Below are 26,318 nucleotides of genomic sequence, written 5' to 3'. Positions count from 1 at the left end.
AGTCCAGCCACCTGTTATCGCTCATTATCTCCTCTTCCAGAACCATCTCATGTTAAGGAGAGAGATTGCAGGTATTTCCAACTTACAAATGATGTGTGAGGGGAGAAGAAGGAAATAAATCCAGCAAACAGTCCTCAACTATAGGGAGTAAAAATGATGGCCTTGAAAGGCATTCAAAAGATCTGCTACCAAGGCAATGCTCAGATAAATGAGACTCAAGACAAATAAGTCATTTATGAAAATGCATCAGGCAGCCCTTCTCAACTCCAATTCTCATGCAGAGGGAGGAAGAGAAACACCAAGCTATAGAAACTGACAGACATCGCTTCAGATTCATACTAAAAGTTTGACATGACAGAAACAAAAAATATGTGCTCAAGTTGCAGTACTTTGAAAGGGAACTCACCAAAACACCAAAAACCACGGCAGGTTTCTTTTAGCTAAGAGTCCCCCTTTCAGTTTCTGATATGGTTATCATCCAAGCCTTGTCTCCACAACTCTTTCCAAGTAAGAGACCTTTTAGAAAATCTGTGGCCAAGGCCCGTGTACTGAGCCTGGTCTATCCAGTGTTTCCAAACCTTGGCCATTTGAAGATGGGTGGACCTCAACTCCCCATGTGGAGTTCTGGAAGTTAGTCCACACACCTTCAAGGTTACAAAACCTTGATCCAATCTCAACTTCCCTCCCTCCTCAAGTCTTCTCTGATTAAAAAGTCTGATCTTATTATACCACAGGCATCAACAAGTACAGTACTTTCCAAAGTAATCAGCTTGAATTCAGGAAATTTTAGCTGCCTGGGTTTAGCTATGGGAGAACTGGCTGTTTCCCACCCACTTTAGGGATCTAGAACCAAAAGCAAAAATGTAGACATTCAATTCCTGATGGCTTAAACCAGGTGAAAAATAATAGTATTTATTGATAGGATATTAATGTCAGTGAAGGAATACTAAACTAGTAAAAAATCCCTGAAATATGCTACTGAATTCTCTTTTCTGTTCATGCTAATTTCTTTAATCTCTTCACTCTTGAAATTTAGTTCCCAGCCTTGTCTAGAGGATTCCTAGTAGTAATTGCAGGTTTCACTGAATCATAACAAGTGATTAGTTGAGGACAAGTTGTCTCTTCCTATTTGTCTCCTCTATTCTCACTAGGAGAATTATAGCCTGGTACTTAAATTGTAAAGTTTTTACTTTCCCCCACCCGGTAAATCTGTGTTTTGACTACAAATGAATCAGCAGCTGGTTGTTGCTGCTGGGGAAGAATGAAGAGTTAAACCTTTGATAGTTTATCACATGATAGTTTGCAAAAGTGTTTTGCTAGAAAAGATGCCAACTCTCAATGCCAAAATAACCCGAGACCCAAAACTCAGAGAAGAAGACAAAGCAAAAGGAACTAGTGTAGAGTCAAGGAGGCTTGGCCAGACAGTGCTGCCCTCTGAGTGACTGGATTTTGTTTTTCTAGCTCATTCTTTTGAGGCTTGGTTACATGAAAAGGAAAGTGAGTGGTCTCGATGGATGCTCGAAGCTACTTCAAAGGAGAGAGGGGAGGGAATTGTGAAAGGCAGGAGGGCTACATGGAAGCATGAAATAGAAGTGGAGTAATACAGAAGTAGCAGAGCAGGCAAGTTGGGAGGGAGAAAGAGCTGTGGGCAGGGGATGCTCTGCCAATCAGATCCACCAGCATTTCCCCATTTCACACATGCTTGGGCTTCTGTAAATATTTAGAATCTCCATCCATCAGGAAATCGAGTCAGCAACAAAACTGGATGCCCCCCAAGCCTCTCAAGGTGGAAAAAATGACACCATAGCTTCTTAATACCATCAGGCTGACATCAGCATCCTTGGCAGGTGGCGATTGGCCACGCAGCCTAGCCAATGGAAGAACTCCTCAGACCGGAGAAGGGGGAGAGTGCCAGAGCGAAGAGTTTTTAAACTCTTGCAGGGAAAGCTCTGGAGAGTCAGATCCGACGTGCAACCAGGGAAGCAGAGAGCCGCACTGAGCAACAACACCACACGCCCCCTCCCCATCATGTCTGCAACACATTTCAACAGGGGCCCAGCCTATGGCATGTCAGCTGAAGTCAAGAGTAAGGTAAGGGTAGCCAAGATGCTAGGTGTTTGTATATGTGTGAGAGAGGGATTTCGAGTATCCCATGGAAGGGCACTTTTTCAAGTTGGGGATGGGACTGAATCAATCCTAGGACTGGAGAAGTGCAAATGACTGTTTGCCTCTATGAAAAATCTGGGGACCAACGGAGAGAAATGCACTGCTTTGGTGCAGCTCTTCTCAAACATTCCAAGCATTTCACAGACACCCTCTCCTTTCAATTTCCATGTTTCAAACTAATCTTCTCCTGTATCCTAATATTACAGGCGGGAGATGGACTGAGGCTGGGAAAATTGTAGAGTAAACTTTGGAGCAGGGATAGAGAGAATGGAATAGTGAAAGAAAATGTTAATACCCATGAGCTGCATTTTTACTAATTCTATTATATGTCTGGAAAGTTATGATTGTATCCATTTTACAAATACAGAACAATTGATATGATACAATTTTTGTCCCTTAACAGTATAGAAAGAGAATTGTACACATGAGGCTTTCCATTCTCTGTTTTATGATATTTATAATGTCTGTTTGTTGAACTCTCAGAAGTTAGCTTTTGGTCATGTGAATAAATATTCTGGCCAGTGGAGGTTTATAGCTGTGCTTTAAATATTAAGTAATGGCCACTGAATTCAACAAACCTCACTTTCAGGCAAAGTCTAGGACTTTGCATCAACACACAATTCCAATCCCTGGCCCAGCATCATCCCACCCCATGAGAGTTGTTCACTAATATGAACAATATATTTGGATGGCTCCAGGTTGGGGAATGCTGTGCACCTGTCACAATTACAGAAGCAGTTCCTCCAGAACCCTGGGGACAAGCCCAATTCCACCCCAGCCTAATAAATATAAAATTAGATTTTATGGTGAATTCTGATGTACACAGAACTTAATTCAAAATAAGTCAACTTTAGACTACAGTTCTAATTATTTGCTATTGATCTTTTTATTCTTTCCAAAAATTAATTTCTGTATATTCAAGCTGGTAAATATCGAATCCAAAGCAGTCTTGCAACAAAGTATTGACCAGACTGAACTCTGGAGGTTCAGGGGTGACTTGTAATTAGTTTTTGCTCTTACAATGCTTGTTTCCCATCTTAATATATATATACACAGATTGCAAACAGAGGTATTTTGAACCTCTGTCTGCATAAAATCCCTTCCTACAGGCCTACATCATATCAGTAAATTTGGAGATGAGATTTGAGAGCCAACAAGATTCACAAGTCTCCCTTGCTAGAGTTGTTTAAAGAGAACTCAAAGGTTCATCTATTGAGAATACTGTAGTAATAAATTCCTTCTATAATCAAGGGTTTGGACTAGATGATCCCCAAGATATATTCCAACTCTTTTCTTGCGTGATTTATTAACAAGATATTCCATAAGTCATGTGTTCCGCTCTATAGAGGCTGAGTAATTATGGCTTAGCATGTCCAGGGACCCATGTTACTATGTGCATGAGGCTTCTCTTGCCTCAGATATCAGAGAGCTGGAAAGATGAAGATTAGTAAAATAGTGGAAAGCCCAAGAAGCATGATGTGACGGAACTCCCATTCGCTATCAATGATTCTTCACTAAAGACATAATGAGGCAGCCATTTCAGATTATTGGTCTGAGGCATCATTGAATGGAAAACAGCTAACATAGAGCTAATAGAATAGAATAGAATTCTTTATTGGCCAAGTGTTATTGGACACACAAGGAATTTGTCTTTGGTGCAGATGCTCTCAGTGTACATAAAAGAAAAAGATATGTTTGTCAAGAATCATGAAGTACAACACTTAATGGTTATAGATGTCAAATAAGCAATGAGGAAATAATCAATATTAATAAAAAATCTTAAGGATACAAGCAACAAGTTATAGTCATATAGTCATAAGTCATAAGATACTTGAATCATGGGGGAAGGCAAACCCCTGATTTTGGAGGGACCCTTACTTGCTATTTTAGGTGGCTTCCAGAAGGGAAAACATGATTAAAATAAAAGAAACTGAGGGAATGGCCATGGCTGATTTGTTTATGTCCTCCCAATACCTTTTCCTCCCACCAGTACAGGAGCTGCATAGTTACAATCGAGCAGAAAGATTCCCCACCCAAGATCAAACCTAGACTTGTGTTCTTCCTTTCATTTTATGATTTGTGAGGGAAAACATCAACAGGACTATGAGGATTGTGCTCAATTTATTGGGCAGCAAAGTGTCCTACACTTTTGTCCTTAGCAGAAACAGCTGTTAGACGCTTGGCAGGCCTTCAAGTTAGGACTTTGTTATCTTTTGCTGCCTCCTTGTCTATGTCATGCCCTTTTATTCTAAATCGCATTGGAAACAAGAGCTGATCAGCAGGCTTTTTTTCCCTTTGTAACTTAGCCTGATTGTTTTTTGAATATGTGTGGGGAACACTCATCTACATCCTTGGATGTAAGAGCGTCTGTCCAGCTCTGATCAGAGTATCCTTTAGATACTGTCCAGAGAGTCAATGAATTGCACATCAAAGTCAGTTAGCATCTCTAACTGACTCCCTAATCGGTCAGGAACAGCTCAGGAATGCATCCTATCCCCAGTCAATGAGCTAGATGGACCATGGCTTGGCTGGGGATAAGACAGCTTCCCTAGCAATTCCTCATCATTAGATAGAGCAGAGCCTTTGTGGATTAGCCAGGAGGCCCTGATTTCTCTCCTGATGCCCAGCCTTTCCCATGAGGGCTGGTTCTAGCCAAAGACCAGTCTCTTCCCTCCCCCTCCACAGCTCCTCTCTGGCCTGTCTTGCTGGAGTCTCGGCAGCAACAGACTCACCATATATGGTCAGTTTTGGGGTTTCTTTGAAGGCTAGTTCTAAATAAGGGCATGGCTGGCCAGGGTGTACATTTTAACAAACAGCAGAGGGGCTGCATTGAGATACCAGGTAATAGAAGCTACCAATACAGCCTTCACACACGTGTGTACATATATGAGTGTGTGCATGCACACCCTTACATACACACAGATATACTATAGACAAAGGTCCACTCTCCCCTTCAAGATATAAACGCCATCTGTAGCCATCAAAATAAAATATTTTTTGTGAATTCTGGAAAAAAGAATCAGATTTTCTGAAAGAGAACTGGTACCTTTCTCCCTTTCATCCCATGCAAGTTGATTACTCTGTGACATTACCACCTTTAATTGCGATAATATTTGTTTTCTTCTTAAGAAAAAAATGTATCCTTTCAGAACAATTATGGATGCTAAGATCCAGAATGATTTTTAAAAAAAGCCATTCAGTTTTTAAAATTCCAAACCTTCTTCCAATTACATAGGTGTCTGGTGCTCTGTGTACATATTTTGTATATGTTGTATTTTGTTTCAGTCTTCACCTCAAAGATCTACAAGCAAAGAAGCAGACCTTAACACTTTCAATTGATGTAAGATTTTGAAATAACTAAATTCTATAATTTTATAGAACTTTCAGGCAGAATAAAAAAGAAATCCAGTGAGAACCCACAGAAAGAGCAAACATAATTAAAATTCAAATATCTCCAGTTCTTTCAAACATCCCCATAATAAGAAAAAAAAAACCCATGGGAAATTTTATATTTTTCTATCATTAGATTGTGATTAAATATAGAGAAGGGCATTGTGCATCTGAACTTGAAATTAAGTATACATTAGAACATTCATTTTCAGTAGCTTTGGAATTCTACCATACTATATCTTAGTGCAAATATTAGACAAAAATATCCCCAGGTCCTACGGGGAATTACTACAGTATACCCCTAGAGGTTGTTTTCCGAAATGGAAGTTATCTTAACAGAACTTTTGTGGAACTGTTGAATTGAGATGGTAGTAAACAAAAAGCACTGATTTTAATTTCTCAGGAATATATGCAAAGGAAATTTTTCTCATAAAAATCAAATTTGTATATCTTTCACAGGTACTGCTAACTGCTTTTGTATTATAAATGGAGGGCAGAATTTATAGAATCATAAGGCTAGAAGGGTCTCCTAGTCCAACTACTTGCCCAAGGCACGAGTCCTTATTTCATCCCAGACAAATAGCTATCCAATCTTTTCTTGAAAATGTCTGGTGATGGAGCACCCACAATTCTTGGAGGCAAGCTATTGCAATTATTAATTGTTCTCAGTGTCAGGAAATTTATTCTTATTCCAGTTTGAGTATCTCTTTAACGAGCTGCCAACCATTGCTCCTTGTCCTGCCCTCAGGTGTTTTGGAGAATAAATGGACACACTTATTTTGCAGTCCTTCAAGTATTGGAAGACATCTATCATGTCACCCTACTCTTCATTAACTTAAACATACCTAATTCCCTTAACCATTCATTGTATGAATTAATCTCCAGACACCTTATCATCTCTGTTACTCTTCTCTACACTCTTTCTAGGGCCTCAGCATCTTTTTTTGTATCTTGGTGATCAGTATTGGATGCAAATTCCAACTGTGGCCTCACCACTGCAGTATAAAGCAATACTATCACTTCTCATAATCCTTCTATTGATGCACCCAGGGGCTGCATCAGCTTTTTTTTTGGCATCTGTAGCACACCTACATTCCTTTCACAAGTACTAATGGTGAGTCAGATACTGCCTATTCTGTACATGTACATTTGGTTTTTTCTGCCTATGTGCAGGATTTTATTTTCTCACCACTGAATTGCATTTCATTTGATTCTCAATGCTCAGGTCTGTCAAGATTCTTCTGAATCCTGAGTTTATCTTCCAAAGTGTTAATGATTGGTATTGGTATCATCTACAAATTTGATGAGTTTCCTTTCTATCTGTTCATCTAGGTTAATTATGTTGAAGAATACTGAGCCCCTGGCAGAACCGTGAAATACCTCACTGCATGCTTCCTTCCATGTAGATGTAGTTCCATTGAGGACCACATGCTGTGTGCAGTTGGTCAGCCAACTGTAAATCCATCTGGTGGTAGTACTGTCAATTCCACATTGTTGTAAGAAGTACTGTCAATTTCCACATTGTTGTAAGAAATTCCACATTGTTGTAAGAAGAATCAAATGAAATGCAATTCAGTGGTGAGAAAATAAAATCCTGCACATTGGCAGAAAAAACCAAATGTACATGTACATGTACAGGCTGTGGCCTACTTTATCAAATACCTTATTGAAATCCAAGTATACTATATCCAGAGTGATTCCTTGATCCACTAATTTAACCACTTTATCATAGAAAACAATAATGTTTCTCTTAAAAGTGCTCTTCTTTTCCAGGATTTTCCCAGGAATTGATATCATGCAGATTGGTCGGCAGTTTCCTGGGTCCAATTTTTCCCTTTAAATTTGAACTGCATCACTTCATTTCCAATTCTCTAGTATTTCCCCCATCTCCAGAAGTTCTGAAACATTTTATTCAGTGGATCAGAGGTTATATCTGCCAGCTCCTTCATAACCCTGGGATTTGATTTCCATGTGATTTGAACATCTACAGTGGATAGGTGTTCTCTTACCAGTTTTTAGCCTATTTTAATCTATATTCCTGTTCTGTCTCCCAGGTTGCTGCTTTTGATAGGCTGGTCTACTTTTTCCTTATGTGTAAAGACAAATGCAAAGAAGGAATTAAGCAATTCTGCTTTCTCCCTGCCATCACCTTCTTGTGATTTTTTCCCGTTAGTGGGTGGATCATTTTCTTGACTTTCTTCTTATTTTCTACATATTGAAAGAAACCGTTTTGGTTATTTTTGTCATTTGTTGCAAGTCTTAGTTTTTTCAAAGCCTTGACTTGCCTGGCTTTATCCTTGCAGATTGGGGTTATTTGGGACTACAGTAGTAGTTATATGTCCCTCTGTCCATTTTTTAACACATGTCCTTTTTTTCTTTCTGTTTATCAAAGTGCAATCTTTATGCAATCAGGCTGATTTCATCTGAGTCTTGTTTTTCTTTCTCTGTGGCATTGTGTCAGATTGGGCTTTTATAATCTCATTTTTCAGTGTTTCCCAAGCATTTTGCGTTGCTTTCCCCTTTAGGATTTCCATCCATGGAATTCTTTGTAATCTCCCTCTTAACTTATTAAAATCAGTTCTCTTAAAATTTAAAACATTAGTCTGACTATTCAATTTCCTGTGCTTGCATTATGGAGAGTTCTAGAATGACAAGGTGACATTCCCCCAAACTTCTCTCAAACAACTTATCCCTTTTAGTAAAAATTAAGTGTAGAATAACTGACCCTCTCGTTCCCTCCTCTTTCTTTCCATGACAAAGTTGTCAGCTAGGCACATCAGGAGCCTGTTTGATTTCCCACTTGCTGCAAAGTTTGTCTCCCAGATGATATCAGGGTAGCTAAAGTCTCCCATTACAGTGGTGTGATTCCTGTACACCTCAATTTACTCATTAGCTAATAGTTATTCTATTTCCTCTACTTGGTTAGGTGGCCTATAGTACATAACCTATAAAAACATTGTTTATTTTTCCTCTAATATTCACCCGGGATTCAGCAGAATCCTGCCCAGCTGCTCTGTTTAGGGTGACCCGCTCCCTTCTTAACCAGGGGGGAGTTGGGGAGCCCTTACAGAGTAGTGCCGATGATTTTAACAGGTTTTTCACTGATAAAATCGCTCGGATCCGGGCGGACCTCGACTCCAATTGGATAACAGAGTCGACTGACAACGAGTCAGTCGAGGTGACTGGGGCCTGTACTTCTCCACCTGTCTGGGAAGAGTTTGATCTGGTGACACATGATGAAGTGGACAAGGCCATTGGAGCTGTGAGTTCCGCCACCTGCTTACTGGATCTGTGTCCCTCCAGGCTGGTCCAGGAGATTGTCAACGCTTCTTTGGGGATGGGGTCCTTTCTGGATCCCTACAAGGAGGCACTTGTGCACCTCCTCCTCAAGAAGCCTTCCCTGGATCCAGCCATTCTTAACAACTATCGGCCAGTCTCCAACCTTCCCTTTATGGGGAAAGTTGTTGAGAAGGTGGTGGTGCTCCAGCTGCAGCGGTCCTTGGAAGAAGCTGATTATCTAGGCCCTCAATGGTCAGGATTCAGGCCCAGCTAATGCATGGAAACTGCTTTGGTAGCGTTGATGGATGATCTCTGGCGGGCCCGGGACAGGGGTTTATCCTCTGTCCTGATGCTTCTTGACCTCTCAGTGGCTTTCTATACCATCGACCATGGTATCCTTCTGCGCCGGCTGGAGGGGTTGGGAGTGGGAGGCACTGTTCTTCAGTGGTTCTCCTCCTACCTCTCTGGTCGGTCGCAGTTGGTGTTACTGGGGGGTCAGAGATCGACTTCAAGGTTACTCTCTTGTGGGGTACCTCAGGGGTCGGTCCTCTCCCCCTGCTATTCAATATCTACATGAAACCGCTGGGTGAGATCATCCAAGAGGCATGGGGTGAGGTATCATCAGTATGCAGATGATACCCAGTTGTACATCTCCACCCCATGTCCAGTCAATGAAGCAGTGGAAGTGATGTGCCAATGCCTGGAGGCTGTTGGGGTCTGGATGGGTGTCAACAGACTAAACTCAACCCGGATAAGACAGAATGGCTGTGGGTTCTGCCTCCCAAGGACAATTCCATCTGTCCATCCATAACCAGGGGGGGGGGGAATTATTGACCTCCTCAGAGAGGGTCCGCAACTTGGGCGTCCTCCGTGATCGACAGCTCACATTAGAGAACCATCTTTCAGCTGTGGCGAGGGGGGTGTTTGCCCAGGTTCGCCTGGTGCACCAGTTGCGGCCCTATCTGGACTGGGACTCACTGCTCACAGTCACTCATGCCCTCACCACCTCGAGATTTGACTGCTGTAATGCTCTCTACATGGGGCTACCTTTGAAAAGTGTTTGGAAACTTCAGATCGTGCAGAATTTATTTATTGATTTATTAAATTTGTATGCCGCCCCTCTCCGTAGAATGCAGCTGCGAGAGCAATCATGGGCTTCCCAAGGTATGCCCATGTTACACCAACACTCCGCAGTCTGCATTGGTTGCCGATCAATTTCCGGTCACAATTCAAAGTGTTGGTTATGACCTATAAAGCCCTTCATGGCATCAGACCAGAATATCTCCGAGACCGCCTTCTGCAGCACGAATCCCAGTGACCGGTTAGGTCCCACAGAGTTGGCCTTCTCCAGGTCTCGGCAACTAAACAATGTTGTTTGGCGGGTCCCAGGGGAAGAGCCTTCTCTGTGGCAGCCCTGACCCTCTGGAACCAGCTCCCCCCTGAGATTAGAACTGCTCCCACCCTCCTTGCCTTTTATAAACTCCTTAAAACCCACCTTTGCTGTCAGGCATGGGGGAATTGAGACATCTCCCCCGGGCCTACACAATTCATGTATGGTATGTTTGTGTGTACAGTGATCCCTCAAGTATCGCAAGGGTTACGTTCCAAGACCCCTCGCGATACTCGATTTTTCGCAATATAGTGGTGCGGAAGTAAAAACACCATCTGCGCATGCGCGCCCTTTTTTCCATGGCCGCGCATGCGCAGATGGTGTTTTTACTTCTGCACCTGGGAAGACCCAGGGAAGGTTCCTTCCGCCGCCCAGCAGCTGATCTGCTCGGCAGCGCCGCAGCAGCGAGGAGCCGAAGATCCGGGTTTCCCCGCCACCCACGCAAAGGGAAAACCCCGATCTTCAGCTTCTCGCTGCTGCCGTGCCCGCCGCTTGTCCGCCCGCCACTTGTCCGCCGCTTGTCCGCCCGCCGCTTGTCCACCGCCTGCCTGCCCGCCTGCCCGCCGCTTGTCCGCCCGCCACTTGTCCGCCGCTTGCCTGCCCGCCGCTTGTCCACCCGCCACTTGTCCGCCGCTTGCCTGCCCGCCACTTGTCCCCCCGCTGTTTGTCCACCGCTTGCCTGCCCACCGCTTGTCTGCCCGCCGCTTGTCCGCCGCCTCGCTTGTCCGCCCGCCGCTTGTCCGCCCGCCGCTTGTCCGCCGCTTGTCCGCCCGCCGCTTGTCCACCGCCTGCCTACCCGCCTGCCCGCCGCTTGTCCGCCCGCCGCTTGTCTGCCGCTTGCCTGCCCGCCGCTTGTCCACCCGCCGCTTGTCCGCCCGCCGCTTGTCCGCCCGCCGCTTGCCTGCCCGCCGCTTGTCCGCCCGCCGCTTGTCCGCCGCCTCGCTTGTCCGCCTGCCACTTGTCCACCGCCTCGCTTGTCCGCCTGCCGCTTGTCCGCCTGCCGCTTGTCCGCCTGCCGCTTGTCCGCCGCCTGCCTGCCTGCAGCAGCAGCGAGCAGACAAAGATCGGGGTTTCCCCACCGCCCACGCAAAGGGGAAACCCCGGCTCCTCGCTGATGCGCCCGCCCACCCGCCGCCCGCCAGCAAGAGGGGGAGAGATAGAGAAAGAGAGAGAAGGAAAGAAAGAGATGAGAGAAGGAGGAAGAGAGTGTGAGAGAGGAAGAAGCAAGATAGAGAAAGAGAGAGAGAAAGAAAGATGAGAAAGGAAGGAAGAGAGTGACGTCATCGGGTGGAAAAATCGCGATATAGCGTTTCGCGAAGAACGAGATCGCGAAAATCGAGGGATCACTGTATGTCTGCTTTAATAACGGTTTTTTAAAATGTTTTTTAAATTATTAGATTTGTCTTGAATTGTTCTATTGTTGTTGTGAGCCGCCCCGAGTCTACAGAGAGGGGCGGCATACAAATCTAATAAATAAATAAATAAATAAATAAATAAATAAATAAATAAATAAACAAACAAACAAACAAACAAACAAACAAACACTTTCAAGAAGGCTTTCATCTTTGGTATTGTGAATATTTCTAAAGAGGTGTAATAATTCTTTACATACAATTTAACTCCTCTTTTGTTGAGTCTGTTGTTTTTGAACAATTTATACCTTCTAACAGTATGTTTCAATCATGGGTTTCATCCCACCAGGTTTCAGTAAAGGCAACAATACAGTATAGTATTTGCTATCATGTACCAGCACTTCAGGCTCTCTGTGTTTGTTTGTTGTATTTGTAATATTTGTCAAACAAGAATAGAATTATATTTTGTGTTAGCATAACAAAGTATAAAGAAGTGATAAAAAGGATAATAGGACAGAAGTACAGCGATGGTAGGCACAACAGTGCGCTTATGCACGCCCCTTACAGACCTCTTAGAAAAGGGGAGTGATCAACAGTAGATAATTTAAAGTTGAAGATTTTGGAGGTAGGGGAAGAAACAACAGAGTTAGGTAGTTTGTTCCCCATACTTTTAGCATTAGTGTACAGGCATCTGAGCCCTTAATGTTGACCCTATATTTGGTTCCTGCATCTTCTGTTAATGTATCTGAGTGTCTCTGCCTTCTCACCCCCTTCTTCCTCATTGTCTGCATCTGGCAATGGACCCCTAGGCTGCATTAACAGAGTAATAGAATCAAGACCACACAAAGTATAGTAGTCCTCTACTTAAGAACCTAATTTGTTCCGTGACCAGGTTCTTAAGCAGAACAGTTTGTAAGTAGAAGCAAATTTTCCCATAGGAATCAATGTAAAAGCAAATAATGTATGCAAACCCATTAGGAAAGAAATAAAAGCTCAGAATTTGGGTAGGAGGAGGAGGAAGAAGAATAGGAGGAGGACAGTCGCTGCCGAAGGATGAAGGTGAGGTGAGGTGAATTTAAAAAATCCAAAATTTTTAGGCTTAAAAAAACAAAGAGGGACTCTGAGGCGGTGAGGAGGAGCACATGCCTCCCATACACCCGGCGCGAGGCTGCCTCCCATACACTGCACCAGAGAGAGAAACCCAGGTGCGCAAGAGGGGGGGAACCTCCCGCTCCTTTGACTGAAAGGTGGCTGCTGCTGCTACCTGCTTCCTCTCTCTCCTCTCGCTCACTCGCTTTGTAGCCAGCACCTTTCCTTCACTGTGGTGACCCCTCAGTTTGGTTGAATCTGAGTTGATCCAGCCGGGGCGAAGTGCCCCCTTTTGCCTTTCTGCACCCAGACGCTTCTAGAGGCAACTTCGTGACAGGTGTATGGAAGGCAGCGTGAGGGAATCACCACAGCAAAGTGGTTTATTTCCTCTCCAAGCACCCAGAGAAAGGAAAACACTCAATTCGTTCTGGGCTGCCCAGACCAAAGGGAGTGTTTCTTTTCTCTGACCGCTGACAGAGGTTTATTCCCTCTCCAAATACCCAGAGAAAGGAAAATGCTTAATTCACTCTGGACTGCCAAAGCTCCTTAAGTGCCACCAAAAGGCTTCTCTGGCAGCCCAGAAAAGCCTGAGATGGCCAGGATTAAAGGGGGAATGGCAGGAAACTGGCTGGGCATTTGTGCCGCTCTCAAATTTCCTGGGAAATTTTTCTGGGCTTGGGTTCTTAAGTAGAAAATGGTTCTTAAGAAGAGGCAAAAAAATCTTGAACACCCGGTTCTTATCTATAAAAGTTCTTAAGTAGAGGCGTTCTTAGGTAGAGCTACCACTGTATTAATACCACTTTATAGTGCCTCGGTAAGACCAGATTTGCAATGTTGCTTTCAGTTTTGATCACCTCAGTATAAAAACTCTAGAAAGAATGCAGAGAAGAGCAACAAAGATAAATAGGAAACTTAAGGCTATAATGGTGTAGAGTTGCCTGCTTGAGCAGAAGGTTGGATTAGAAGATCTACAAGTCCCTTCCAACTTTGTTTACTATTTTATGTTGTTCTTATTTGTTTTCTTAGGGTTTATGCTTTGGTTTTAATCCTAAAAATGATCTCCTTCCCTTTTCAATTTTACTTTAAAGCTCTTCGGATGAGCTGAGACTATTCTCTTCTTGGTCCTTTTGAGGTACCCCCTGTCTTTTGCATTGTATTGCATCTTGTAATACCAATGATTAATCATCTTAGCTGCTCCTTCCGCTATATTCAATAAGGATGCTACCTTTTCAACAATAGTCATGGCTTGCAGAAATAATCAGGTTCCTCTCCTGCGTTATTGCGTCAGGCTTTTCTCTAGAAGTGTTTGTTATTATTTATTTTGCACCATGGTTGTAAATTTGTTGTGTTATAATAGTTTCTTCTTTTAAAAATTGGTCTTGGAAAATAAATATTTTCTGTTAGAAAGGCAAAAGATGGACTTGATTCCTGCTCCCTTGATAAAGGGAGCAGGTAGAACTGCTGCATAACAAACTACATAAGAGATCTGTTCTTCAGAAAAAAATGGGCAGGAGGAATTTTATTAAATTTTATTAGAAAAATGGGGAAAAAATCTACGTAATCAGAAAGGGAATGTATGAAGGGACAGGAATCTCCCTCACCAAACCAAGGACACAAGCTGAAATCCTTCAATATATATGAAAGTCTCAGATTTAATCTGGAGTTGATCAAGACAAAGCAACAAGCAGGCATGGAATAGTGTATCTAGAAAATGTCCCTATATCTAAATCTCCTTCAATGGTGTCTAATTCAGAGGGATCCTCCTCTTTCTTTATTAATATTACAGACTCTAGTTTCTTTATGAAATTATAATTTACCAAACGTGGCATGACCCTTATTGTGGAGCAGAAGAAATGAAAGTATTAGAGATGATTTTAAGAATGCAAGAGAAGTTTCTAGCACAATATTTACAGTGCTTGGCATGAGAAGCTGCTGCTATTGGCAACATTTTTGCTTGATATCCATGACTTGCAATTGTTTGCATCTGTGAAGCTGCTGTCAGAGATTTTTTGGAATAGATCCCGATCCAAACTTGCTTCCCCTTCTTAGGTCAAAAGCAAAGTTTAAAACACAGAACAGTCTGTGACAGGCATTCCTGTGAGAACAATGTCCCATTAACATCATGTGATAAATTCAGATAATCAGTCACAAAAGCCAAAGCTTCCAACAATCATGAGTCACAGTGGCGCAGTGGTTAGAGTGCAATACTGCAGGCTACTTCTGCTGATAACCAGCTGCCAGCAGTTTGGCAGATCGAATATCACTAAGTTGCTTCTCTATTGATGTGCTCAGTGCTGGTATTCCCTAATGCTACCATATCTAGAGTGCAGATATATGGAAAATGCCTAGATAGCTAATGGAAATAATTAAATGTTTCTATAGCTTTTTACAAAAATCTAGTACAGTAGTACCTTTACTTAAGAACACCTCTAATTAAGAACTTTTCTAGATAAGAACCGGGTGTTCAAGATTTTTTTGCCTCTATTTAGGAACCATTTCCTACTTAAGAACCCAAGCCCAGAAAAATTTCCCAGGAAATTTGAGAGTGGCACGAAGGCCTGGCCCGTTTCCTGCCATTCCCCCTTTAATCCTGGGCATCTCGGGCTTTTCTGGGCTGCCAGAGGAGCCTTACAGTGGCGCTTAAGGAGGCTTTGGCAGTCCAGAGCGAACAAAGCATTTTCCTTTCTCTGGGCACTTAGACAGGGAATAAACCTCTGCCGCGCCCAGAGAAAAGAAACACTCCCTTCGCTCTGGGCAGCCAAGGAGTCACCACGGTGAAGGAAAGGCACCAGCTACAAAGTGAGCGAGCGAGAGGAGAGGGGGGCCCTTCAGCATGGGAAGGAAGAGGCAACAGGTTGCAGCAGCAACAGCCAGTGTATGGGAGGCACCTCACGCCAGGTGTATGCTCCTCCTCGCCGCCTCAGAGTCCCTCTTTTTTTTTTTAAGCCTTAAAGTTTTGGATTTTTTTGTTTCCCCTCACCTTCCCTTCTTCCTTCGGCAATGACTGTCCTCCTCCTCTTCCTCCTCCTCCTCCTCCTGCTCCCATCCAAATTCCAAGATTTTATTTTTTTTCCTAATGGGTTTGCACGCATTATTTGCTTTTACATTGATTCCTATGGGAAAAATTGCTTCTACTTAAGAATGTTTCTGCTTAAGAACCTGGTCACGGAACGAATTAAGTTCTTAAGTAGAAGTACCACTGTACTTGTAACAACATATAGATTTCTGCATTCAATTAGTAGCTGTAATATTTTCTCTTTTAAAATGTTGTGAATATGAGAGTGAAAGAATTACATTCTAGTTATACAATTTAAATTTGATTTTAGAACTGATTCATTTGTTTGATAGTTGTGAGTTTGGACATTTATCCAATTAATTATTTTAGAATACGTAATCCAAAATTCCTTCCAGTAATTAATATGTTGAAAGTAGTTGCAATTGCTATGTTCAGCTTCAAACTGCATGGATCAACTTGACAGTTGAAACCTGAGCTTGGATTAGCCACAACACAAATTACACAGTTCCACATAAACATTTTAACATCTTTAACAGCAGAGGCCCATATCTTCATTCATGGATCTAAGTTTTCATTCTTTCTGCCAAGCAACATATAGATAAGCTTCATTTTTTCCCTTTAATTCACAGAAGTCTAGGTACACATATTTGTAATTGCAACTAATTTTTGCAGTATTCAGATTGCATTATTTGTGCCTATTTGTATAGGGCCAGATGAGCACTTTCTGCTCATGGTATGCTTTAGAATTATTTCAGGCACCAGCCAGTATGCATGAGAGCTTTATGATATTACCCAGGAGATTTCACTTCTTAACAATGAGATTTCACTGACTTAACAATGAGCCTGAAGTATGTCCCATATTTCTATTTTTTTAATAAAATTTTTATTACAAATATATACACATTTACATACAATATATGTTTTATATTAATACAAGGCTAAATCAACGCATAACAAATAAACAAACAAACAAACATGACAAACAAACAAACAAACAAAAAAAATATTCTTAAAAAAAGATCTAATTGCTTATTTAAGTACATTAATAACAATAACTATTCACTTAGCATATTTTATAATATTTGTATTTGTATTCCCTTCAGGAGGTAAGTTTTGAATGATTTTTGGTTTTAAATTATTTTCTGGTGAAGTATGTTGTGTCCTCAGCGTATACCATTTTCTCTTGTAGATTGTCACTGTTCTTTAAATCATTTAATTCTTTCTTATCCGCCTTCTTTTATTCATATTCAATTTCTTTAATATCATACAGATCTTTCTTTATAAAAAGGTTTTTTGTATATATGTCTTTTGTATTTTTTTTCCCTATGTAATAAAAAGGATATAAAGTATTGTTAATTTGGTTTTTTCTTTTGAGTTTTATTTCTTTTCTTAAACCAGTTATAAAGATGTATCCAGGTTTTATCGTGTTCGGAATCTTCTTTATTTTTTAATTTAATTGTTAGTGCGTCAAATTCAGCACAGTCTAATATTTTTTTAATTATCAAATCGTCTTCAGGTGGTTCGGGTTGCTTCCAATTTTGAGCTATCGTTATTCTAATTGCTGTCAATATATGAATTAATAAGTAATGTTTGTTTTTTTCAATTTTTTGATCTATAATTCCCAGGAGAAAGGCTTCAGGTTTTTTATTTATCTTCATTTGTAAAATCTCTTCTATCCAATTCTGCATTTTGTTCCAGAATTTTTTCATTTTTGGGCAGGTCCACCAAATGTGGTAGTAGGTCCCCATTTTTTTACACCTCCAACATTTTGGGCTTGTTCCTTTATACATTTTGGCTAACGTTGCCAGTGGAAGGTGCCACCTATAATACATTTTGTATATGTTTTCCTTATAAGCTGTAGATTTTGTTAATTTATAGTTTTTGATCCAAATTGATTCCCACTTATCTAAATCTATGCTATACCCAAAATTTTTGCCCCAACTATGTATACTATTTTTAACTATGTGTTCCTCCATTTTGTAGTGTAGCATATATCTATATATTTTGGAAATCATTTTCTTTTCTTGGCCTAAAATTATCTTATCTAATTCTATCTCTTTTATTTGTATTTCCTTCCTTTTCCCTTCTTGATGTTTTGATTGAATTACGTTATACGCCCACCAATCAATTTTGATTCCAATTTTTTCTAATTGTTCCCTGGTTTTTAATTCCCCATTTTTTTCTAATGTTTGATAATAATTTAACATTTTGTTTAGTTCTCTTGAGTTTGGGTATATCGTCGCCTCTAAGCTCGAGTACCATTTGGGGATTTGGTGGTAGTACATTTTTTTGATTTTTTTCCAAGTTGTGTATAACGAGTTTCTTATTATATGTTGTTTGAAATAACTATGTGTTTGTTCTTTATTTTCCCACAGGATAGCATGCCACCCTGTTCTCATATCGTGTCCTTCCAGTATTAATAGTCTTTTATTTTCCAGTTTAAACCAATCTTTCAACCAATCCATAATTGCTGCATTATAATATAATTCGAAATCTGGTAGTGCAAATCCTCCTTGTTTGATATTATCTTGTAGATATTGTATTCTAATTCTAGGTTTTTTTCCGGCCCAGACGAATTTTGTAATCATTCTATTTAATTTTTGAAAAAAGTCCTTTCTTAATATAATTGGAATCGTCCTAAATAGATATAGAATCTTGGGTAAGATGGACATTTTTATTGTTGAGATTCTACCTATGAGCGAGATAGGCAATTTGTTCCATTTTTCTAATTTCTTTTTTATTTCTTTTATTAAAACCGTATAATTATCTTCCTTTATTGTGATTGCTTTTGCTGTTAATTTTATTCCCAAATACTTAACTGTTTTTACTATTTGTAGGCCTAATCTGTCTTCTAATATTTTCTTCTCTGTATTTGTTAAATTTTTTGTCAGTATTTTGGTTTTTTGTTTATTAATTTTAAGTCCTGCTACTTTTCCGAATTCAGTAATCTCCTTTAATAAAACTTCCCCTGATTCAATTGGATCTTCTATATTGAATACTAGATCATCGGCAAATGCCTGAATTTTGTATTCTTGTCCTTTCAAATTTAATCCTTTAACATTTTTATTTAACCTTATCTGATTTAATAAGATTTCTATGGCCAAAATAAATATTAATGGGGAAAGGGGGCATCCTTGCCGTACTCCCTTTTCTATTTTTCTATTTTGCGTTAATTGGTCGTTTATTATAACTTTTGCCGATTGTGTAGAGTATATCGTCTTGATTGCTTTTATAAATTTTTCTTTAAATTTCATTTTGGTCAGTTGTTTAATAAAGAAGTTCCAATTCAAATTATCGAATGCTTTTTCCGCATCTAAAAATATTAATGCCAAATTCTTTCCTGGGTTTGCCTCATAGTATTCTAAAATATTTATAATGTTTCTCAGATTATTTTTTATATTTCTGTTTGGTAAAAAACCGTTCTGGTCCGTATGTATGATTTCGTTAATTATCCCTTTAAACCTTTCTGCTAATATTGTTGTGAAAATTTTGTAATCTGAGTTTAGTAATGCAATTGGTCTGTATTGTTTTATTAAATATCTTTGTTCCAAATCTTTTGGTATTAGTGTTATTAACCCTTCCTTCCAGGATTCAGGCATTGCTCCTTTATCTAACACCTCATTCAGCATCTGTAGTAATAATTTTTTGACTGGTTCGTATATTTCTTTGTAATATTCGGCTGGTATTCCATCTACTCCTGGGGTTTTGTTATTGTTTTGTTTTTTAATTGCTAGCTCTAATTCTGTCATAGTTATGGTTTTATCCAGTCTATCTATGTTGGTCTCCGATATTTGGGGTAGTTCAATCTCGTTCAGATATTGATCTATTTCTTCCTCTTTTATATCATCTTTCCTATATAGCTGTTGAAAATAGTTTTGTATTATCTTTTTTTTCCTTCTATATCAATTTGTTTTTTCCCCTTTTCATCTTCCAGTTGTTGGATATATTTCTTCTCTTTCTGTTTTTTAATTTTATAGGCAAGCCACCTTCCCGGTTTGTTTGCATGTTCGAAGTAGTTTTGTTTTACACTTTTGATTTTTTGGGCTATTTCTTCCTGTGCTATCAAGTTAATCTTGTGTTTAATTACATCTCTTTTTTCTTTTAGTTCGATTTTTTTTGGATCTTTTATCCATTCGGCTTCTATTTGTTCTAATTCTTTTTGATTTTCTCTCATCTCCCTATTTTTATCCTTATTTTTTTTACTAGTGTATGCAATGGTTATCCCCCTTATATATGCTTTGGTTGTGTCCCATATATTTTGTATGGTTGTGTCTTCATTCCAATTTTTTTCTAGAAAGATATCTAATTCTTTTTTTGAAAATTCTTTGTATTTGTTTTCTTGTATAATTTTTGTATTCATTGTCCATCTATTTTTTTTGGTTTGGTTTCCTCTAATTACAATACTTACTGGATTGTGGTCTGCCCAAAAGTTAGGTTCTATTTCTGCTGATATTATCTCTTGTTATAATTCTATGTTTGTCCATATCATGTCCAATCTAGACCATGAGTCGTGTGGGTGTGAATAATAAGTATATTTACATTCATCCCTGTGTCTTTCCCTCCATGTATCCTTTAAATTCTTCTATAATATCTTTGAGTTTTTCTGGTATAGTTTTTTTCTTTTTACTCTTTTCTTTACCTTTATAGTCTTTGTCATAATCTATTATTATATTAAAGTCCCCAATCACACAGATGTTTCCTTTTTCAATTTTTATTATTTTTTGGTACAACTTTTTATAAAAAGATTTTTGGTCTTTATTGGGAGCATAAATCACAATTAAATTAGTTTCTTTTTTAAATTAATTTCGATTTCTATTATAAGTATTCTACCCTCTTCATCACTGTCAATTACTTTTGGATTTAACCAGCTTTTAATATATATTGCAATTCCTCTTTTTTTTTCATTTGCAAGTGATGTGAATAGTTTCCCCAGTTTCGGGTATTCCAATACTTTCTTATCCTTTTTCTTTACATGGACTTCCTGAAGGCATATTACATCTAGATTTTGTTTTATTAGTTTTGTAAATGTTTGTCCTCTTTTTTGAGGAGAGTTCATTCCATTTATATTCACCGAAAATAATTTAATTTCTTTATTCATTCTTCGTCAACTATCTTGCCCTTTTGCTGCTTCTAAGCTCTCTATAGTTTTCTGTTTTCTCCCCTTTCCCCTTGCTTATCTTGTCTGTTCTCTCTTCCTCTATCTCTCCCTCCTCTTGGCTTGTTGTCTCCAGTTCCGTGCTACTTTCCCCTTCTTTCTTCAGATGTTCTCGAATAAATTTGTCTGCTTGTTCTAGTGTTTCTATATTTATTTTCTTCCCCTTCCACGTTACCATTACCCCCTCTGGCACTAACCATCTAAATTGTATCTCGTTTTTTATTAATTTGTTTGTAAAGTAATGGTAATCCCTCCTTCGTTCCCTAATTCTTTTGGGTATTTGTTTCAATACAATGATGTCTTTTCCTTTATACGTTAAGACCCCTCTGGTATTCCTATATATCTCATCTCTCAGGGTTTTTTTAGTGAATCTAAGGTGGACCTCTCTGGGGAGTTGATGGCGACGTGCGTAATTAGTTTGCACTCGATATACCTCGTCTACGTGGTTAATTAGTTCGTTTTCATTTATTTTTAACTCTTCAGCAAAGAGTTCAACTACGGTCACAAACAAGTTCTCCCCTTTTTCTTCTGGTATATTTTGTAGCCTAAGATAAAATGAGGCTTTTTCAAATTCTAATTGGGCAATGGCCCCTTCTAAATCTTTGTTTACCCTCCTGAGGTCTTCTTCGTTTTTAGTTAATCTTAACTTATTCGCCTCGGTTGTCTCTTCCACTTGCTGTATTTTAATTTCCTGTTGGTCTACTGCTTCTTTAACACTTTCTATTATATTATTAAATTTGGCAAAATTTTCATTTACTTCCTCGAATTTTTTTTGTGTCTCCTGATGGTTTTTAATTATAGTTTCTTGGGTTTGGTTAGAGGACTCCTGTTGTTTTATCATAAATTCTTGAATTTTGTCTAGGGAATTTTGTAAACTTTGAAGCGAGGGTGTCTGATCTTTAATCTCTCCTGTAACAATATCGGAGGTCGATGAGGATTTCTGCACAGCTGGTGATAGTAAGGTTAAATTACCCCTTCTCAACGACTTAGTTAATGTTTGTTGAGTTGCCATTTGTGATAAGTTTTAGTTTTCTAATGCTTAATTCAATACCTAATCAATCTATTCAATATCTAATCAATCAATCAAATTACTCTTTAAGGGTTAGTTCAATATGTAACAGTCGATCCAATCAATTTATACAACTTATTTTTCAAAAGAGAAAAGAGGTAAGGTTAATGCTTTCAATTATTATCGGTGTTTCAATACTTAAACTATATTTAATCTATCTTAGCTTATCCTTTTCTAATTTATATTTGATATTCTAACTTAATTATTTAATCCTTAATATCTAATATCTTAATATCTAATACTTAATGCTGTAACATTTAATACTTAATACTTAATCAATACTTAATACTTAATACTTAATCAATATTCAATATACAATGCACAATATATAGTATACAATTAATTAATTAATGGTTAGGAAATCAATAGTTATTAGTTGAATAATAGTTAAGTCAATTCTTATAGGTATTCTAGATAAACAATTTCTAAGGGTAGAGTAGAGGTAGAGTAGAGGTAGAGATTTAAATAATAATGAATTAGCAAATTCTTACATCCATTAGTCACTTAATTAATTCGTTAGTTAATTGCATTTAATTACAGTTTACATTTAATTACAGTTGATCGGAGTTATTATTAGTTAATGACAGCAATTACTTTGATTTCATCTAATTGTTTTCCAGTCCAGTGTCTGTCTTTTGTTTCCTTTAATCTTATATATTAGCCAATAGATGTTCCTTGATTCTAATATTTATTTTAGTCCAGATTTAGTCCAGATTGTTCCAAAAATGAGTAGGTCTAATTTCCTATGTTTCCTTTCCTATGGGAAGGTCTGCTATAGTGGTATTGAAAACCAGTCCAGTCAAGTTGATATCTGTTAAATCAAGTTCTTGTCTCTTTAAATTTATACCTTCTGTGTTTATGGGATTTTAAGTCCTTAAAAGGTCCAAAGGCAAACGCAAACCAGGTAGATCAAATAGATCAAAAGAACCGGCTAAGCAAAATGGAGGGATGTAGATCTCCAGGACGTTATCTTGCTGTTTCTGCTTTCTACTTTCGTAGCTCTATGTTTTCGGAAGTGAGGGAGGTTTAATTACGTTGGTGTGACGTCCGTAGTGAAAGCTCACGCCGGAGGTTTTTTTTTTTTTTTTTTTAAATCGCCGCTTTCGCTACTCCTATTCCATCTGGTAATCCATGTATTCGTAAAAAATTTAGCCTTCAAACTTTAAGATCGTATCACCCGGTTGTATCCGTCTCCGCTCCGTTCCGTTCCGTCTCCGTCCCTCCGACCCAGCTCTCCTGTCCCTCCGACCCAGCTCTTCTGTCACACACCCGAATCTCCTGTCACCGCACGCTGTCTCTTGCTTCTCCTGTCGCTCAACCCTTTTAATCGCCGCTTGTTTCGACTTTGAGCTCTTCTATCCTTTTACCGTCTTTCCCACGATTGTTCAATTACACCAGAAGTTTCCAAATTAAGTTTGTTATTTTAGGGTAATTGCTGAGGCTCACCGATCTCTTTTCACTTCCTCCTCGATGTTTACGGGGCGGCCATGTCTTAGGGCCAGCAAATGCTGGCTTCTTTTTTGCCCGGTCCTGGCAGTTTAAAAAAGCTTGTGCCAGTGTGAGCTAGCGACTCTCACATCGGGCACAGCATAACCACCTCTTACGACACCCTTCCCTCCAAGTTGGGTGTCTGATTTTATATTTAAAGGCAATAAAAGTCATGCTGGGAGAGCAGCGGTTCACTCACCAGCTCCACATCGACCAAGCCCCGCCCCGGAAGTCTCATGTCCCATATTTCTAAATAGTCCCTACCTCCCAGGGTACAACTGAAAATACTCCAGGCATTTTAAGGAAAGTACAGCTCGCATGAAGTTTGGAAAGTTCCATGATTTCAGTTTTGAGAATGCTAAGAATTTAGTGATAAATAAATCAAAATACAAAATATTCGAAGCTTTTAACTTCCATCACTCTAAATCAAAATAATGGAATGAAAACTATCTTAACATGAATTTGATTATTTTTTATGCTTCAATTTTTGTAAATGCACCAAAAGGTTAAAAACTACAAAATGCACACTACAAAATGAAAAAGGGAAAGAAAAGGAAGAAGAAAGCAAGCATTTGATTGAACACCTGATATTTTAGCCATAGTAAAATTTAATGTAGAAATTACAATACAAAAATATAAATAGCCATGTATCTGATCTCGATGATATATTTCACTTTTGTTAGAAGATCAGTAGGGTAAATTCCACTGAAATATAGTGCTATCTTGATTCCATGAGACATATATGTGAAGGCAAACTGCATTACAGTATTTTTTTTTCCATAGCTTTTGTGGTTAGTTTATTTGATTTGTATCGCTCCCCATCTCACCAAAGTAACTCTGGGCAAAGTTATAAATAACCCAGTAAAAAGTTGCTAATATAGATTTCCCTTGATGTTCCAAGATCACCTGCTGATAAATCCAAATCTGGTTCTATGATAAATTCCTATAATTAACAGGGAAAATAAGTTTAGCTGACTCACATGATAAAAACAAGACACACATCAAAATAGAATTCTTATCATTGCTTTTTGCAGTCTAATCACTATTACATGTATAGATAACAAAGGAAAGTATAATATTGGGCACAGCCGTGAAAGCTATTTTAATAATGTAACAGATAAAGTGCCAACACTCTGCCAACACTTTTTTTGTTTTTGTTTCATTAACATCTAGTTCATTCTCTGAGGAAAATTAAAAAGGAACAAATAAGTGTGTTAAGTTCCTCTACTGAAGAGGCAGGAGACCGTTTAGTGACTTCAGCTCTTTATTGGTCATAGTGAGCAAACATCAGCAAGAGCCTGCTACAGGCAGGGGTTTAAATTGAGAGCCCTTTAACTCGGGAGCCAATCAGATTTTACCTACTTGAGTTCCTGGTCAGACTGGAGTGAAAACTTCCAGGTTCTCAGGACACAACAAAGTGAATCTTGATAGCAGGCTAAACATACACTCCTCCATTTGCTAAACTTCCACATAAGTCCTGCCTCAATTTAGCTAGGCCTGTTCTTTGAAACATCGCAACAAAGAGATAAATCTTTTTGTGGATATGCGACAAGTATGTCCTCCATTTTTCTCCCAAGTTTGGTGAATTCCTTGTTGAGGGGACACAGCGTGTTTGGATTGGCAGAACTCCCTGGCACAGCTGATGGTATGAAACTGCCTCATATCCAGAGAGAGGAAAGGCCCAAGGAATGCATATGAGTTCTTGTTCTCAGCTAAGGCATTCATGCCAAGCTCCAAGAATGGAGAAGAACAGTGCTGGGGAGGGATGCAGTCAGGTTGCCAGTGAGATCCAACACAGTCTTCCCTTTTACATAAGATGAAATAGAACAGCTTGCCTTTCCCTAAATACTTAGTCTTCTAATGGTGGCAGTCTTACTTGGGTAAAACTTTTGCTAGGAGATAGCCAGGTCTCTGGTTTACACATTCCTTTCTAGTTTTAGATTGATATTTCAAATCTGATCTGTCCCCTCTAGTTTTTCCTGATTTCAAGCAAATTGCCCTGTGCTTTTTCTTGATAATGTTTATGCTTGTTTTTTAACTCTTCACTTGGATTTCAGTACTAAAGAAGCTATTCTTCTGTCTGTGCCATGCAATATGTACTGTATATGTGCAGTGTGTTATGCATATCACATACAAATGTTTACTCCAAACCATACTCCAAAATGTTCACTCACAAATCACTTCCTAGAAGGTTGATTTGCACGTTCCTTTAGCACTCTTCTTTTTTCAAAAGTGAGGAAAGTATACCTGTAACTAATGTTCCAGCTCTAGAGACTCACTGACTGATCGATTATGTGCCATTAAGTCATTTTTTACTCAGAGCATCCAGATAGGTAGATTTTCTCCCAATGCTGCCCTCACTGTCATTGTAATTGTGTCCATCCATTGCTAGTGGTTGTTTCTTTCTTCTCTATCCTTCCATCTTTGTCAGGATTAGAGCCTCTTCTGAGAGTGTACCATAGATGTTTGTATATATGTCTGAAGCAGGATAATTTGAGTCTTGTCATTTGCACTTCTCACGAGAACTCTGGTTGATTTGTTCAATAGTTCGTTACTTTATTTTCTTATTTCTATGCTATTCTCCAGAGTCTTCTCCAACACTAAATTTCAAAGGTGGCAATGCTCTTCCTGTCCTGCTTATTTAAAATCCAATTTTCACTTCTATTAAATGCCACAGGGAATATCATTGTTTGCCTGATTGTAATCTTTGTAGGTATAGACACACCATGGCATTTGAACACATTTTCCAAGGCTTTTATGGCTGCTCTCACCACAAAAAGTGGAAGTCTTCAGCAGATTTCTTGACTGCTTGTTTGTAAACTTTTGGCAGAAGCCATCTACCATTTTTTAATCTTTCCCAGAGAGGTCACCATGAGCCATGAAGGATTCCGTGACTGTATTGTAAGAAATCCGCCAGGCCTGCT

General features: G+C 39.2%; 1 protein-coding gene across 1 annotated transcript in view; it reads left to right on the top strand.

Moving 5' to 3' along the window:
• Nucleotides 1–1,534: 1,534 nt before the first annotated feature.
• Nucleotides 1,535–26,318, top strand: part of CNN1 (calponin 1) — a 61,487-nt gene continuing 36,703 nt past the window's right edge. The window contains exon 1 of the mRNA XM_070741666.1: nt 1,535–2,091. Coding sequence (XP_070597767.1) covers nt 2,029–2,091 — 63 coding nt within the window. The 5' untranslated portion in view covers nt 1,535–2,028. The remainder of the gene's footprint in view (nt 2,092–26,318) is intronic.

Source organism: Erythrolamprus reginae, chromosome 2, assembly GCF_031021105.1.
Source record: "Erythrolamprus reginae isolate rEryReg1 chromosome 2, rEryReg1.hap1, whole genome shotgun sequence".
Lineage (NCBI taxonomy): Eukaryota > Metazoa > Chordata > Lepidosauria > Squamata > Dipsadidae > Erythrolamprus > Erythrolamprus reginae.
Note: the sequence above shows the minus strand (reverse complement) of the source record. Positions and strands in the feature narration are given on the sequence as shown.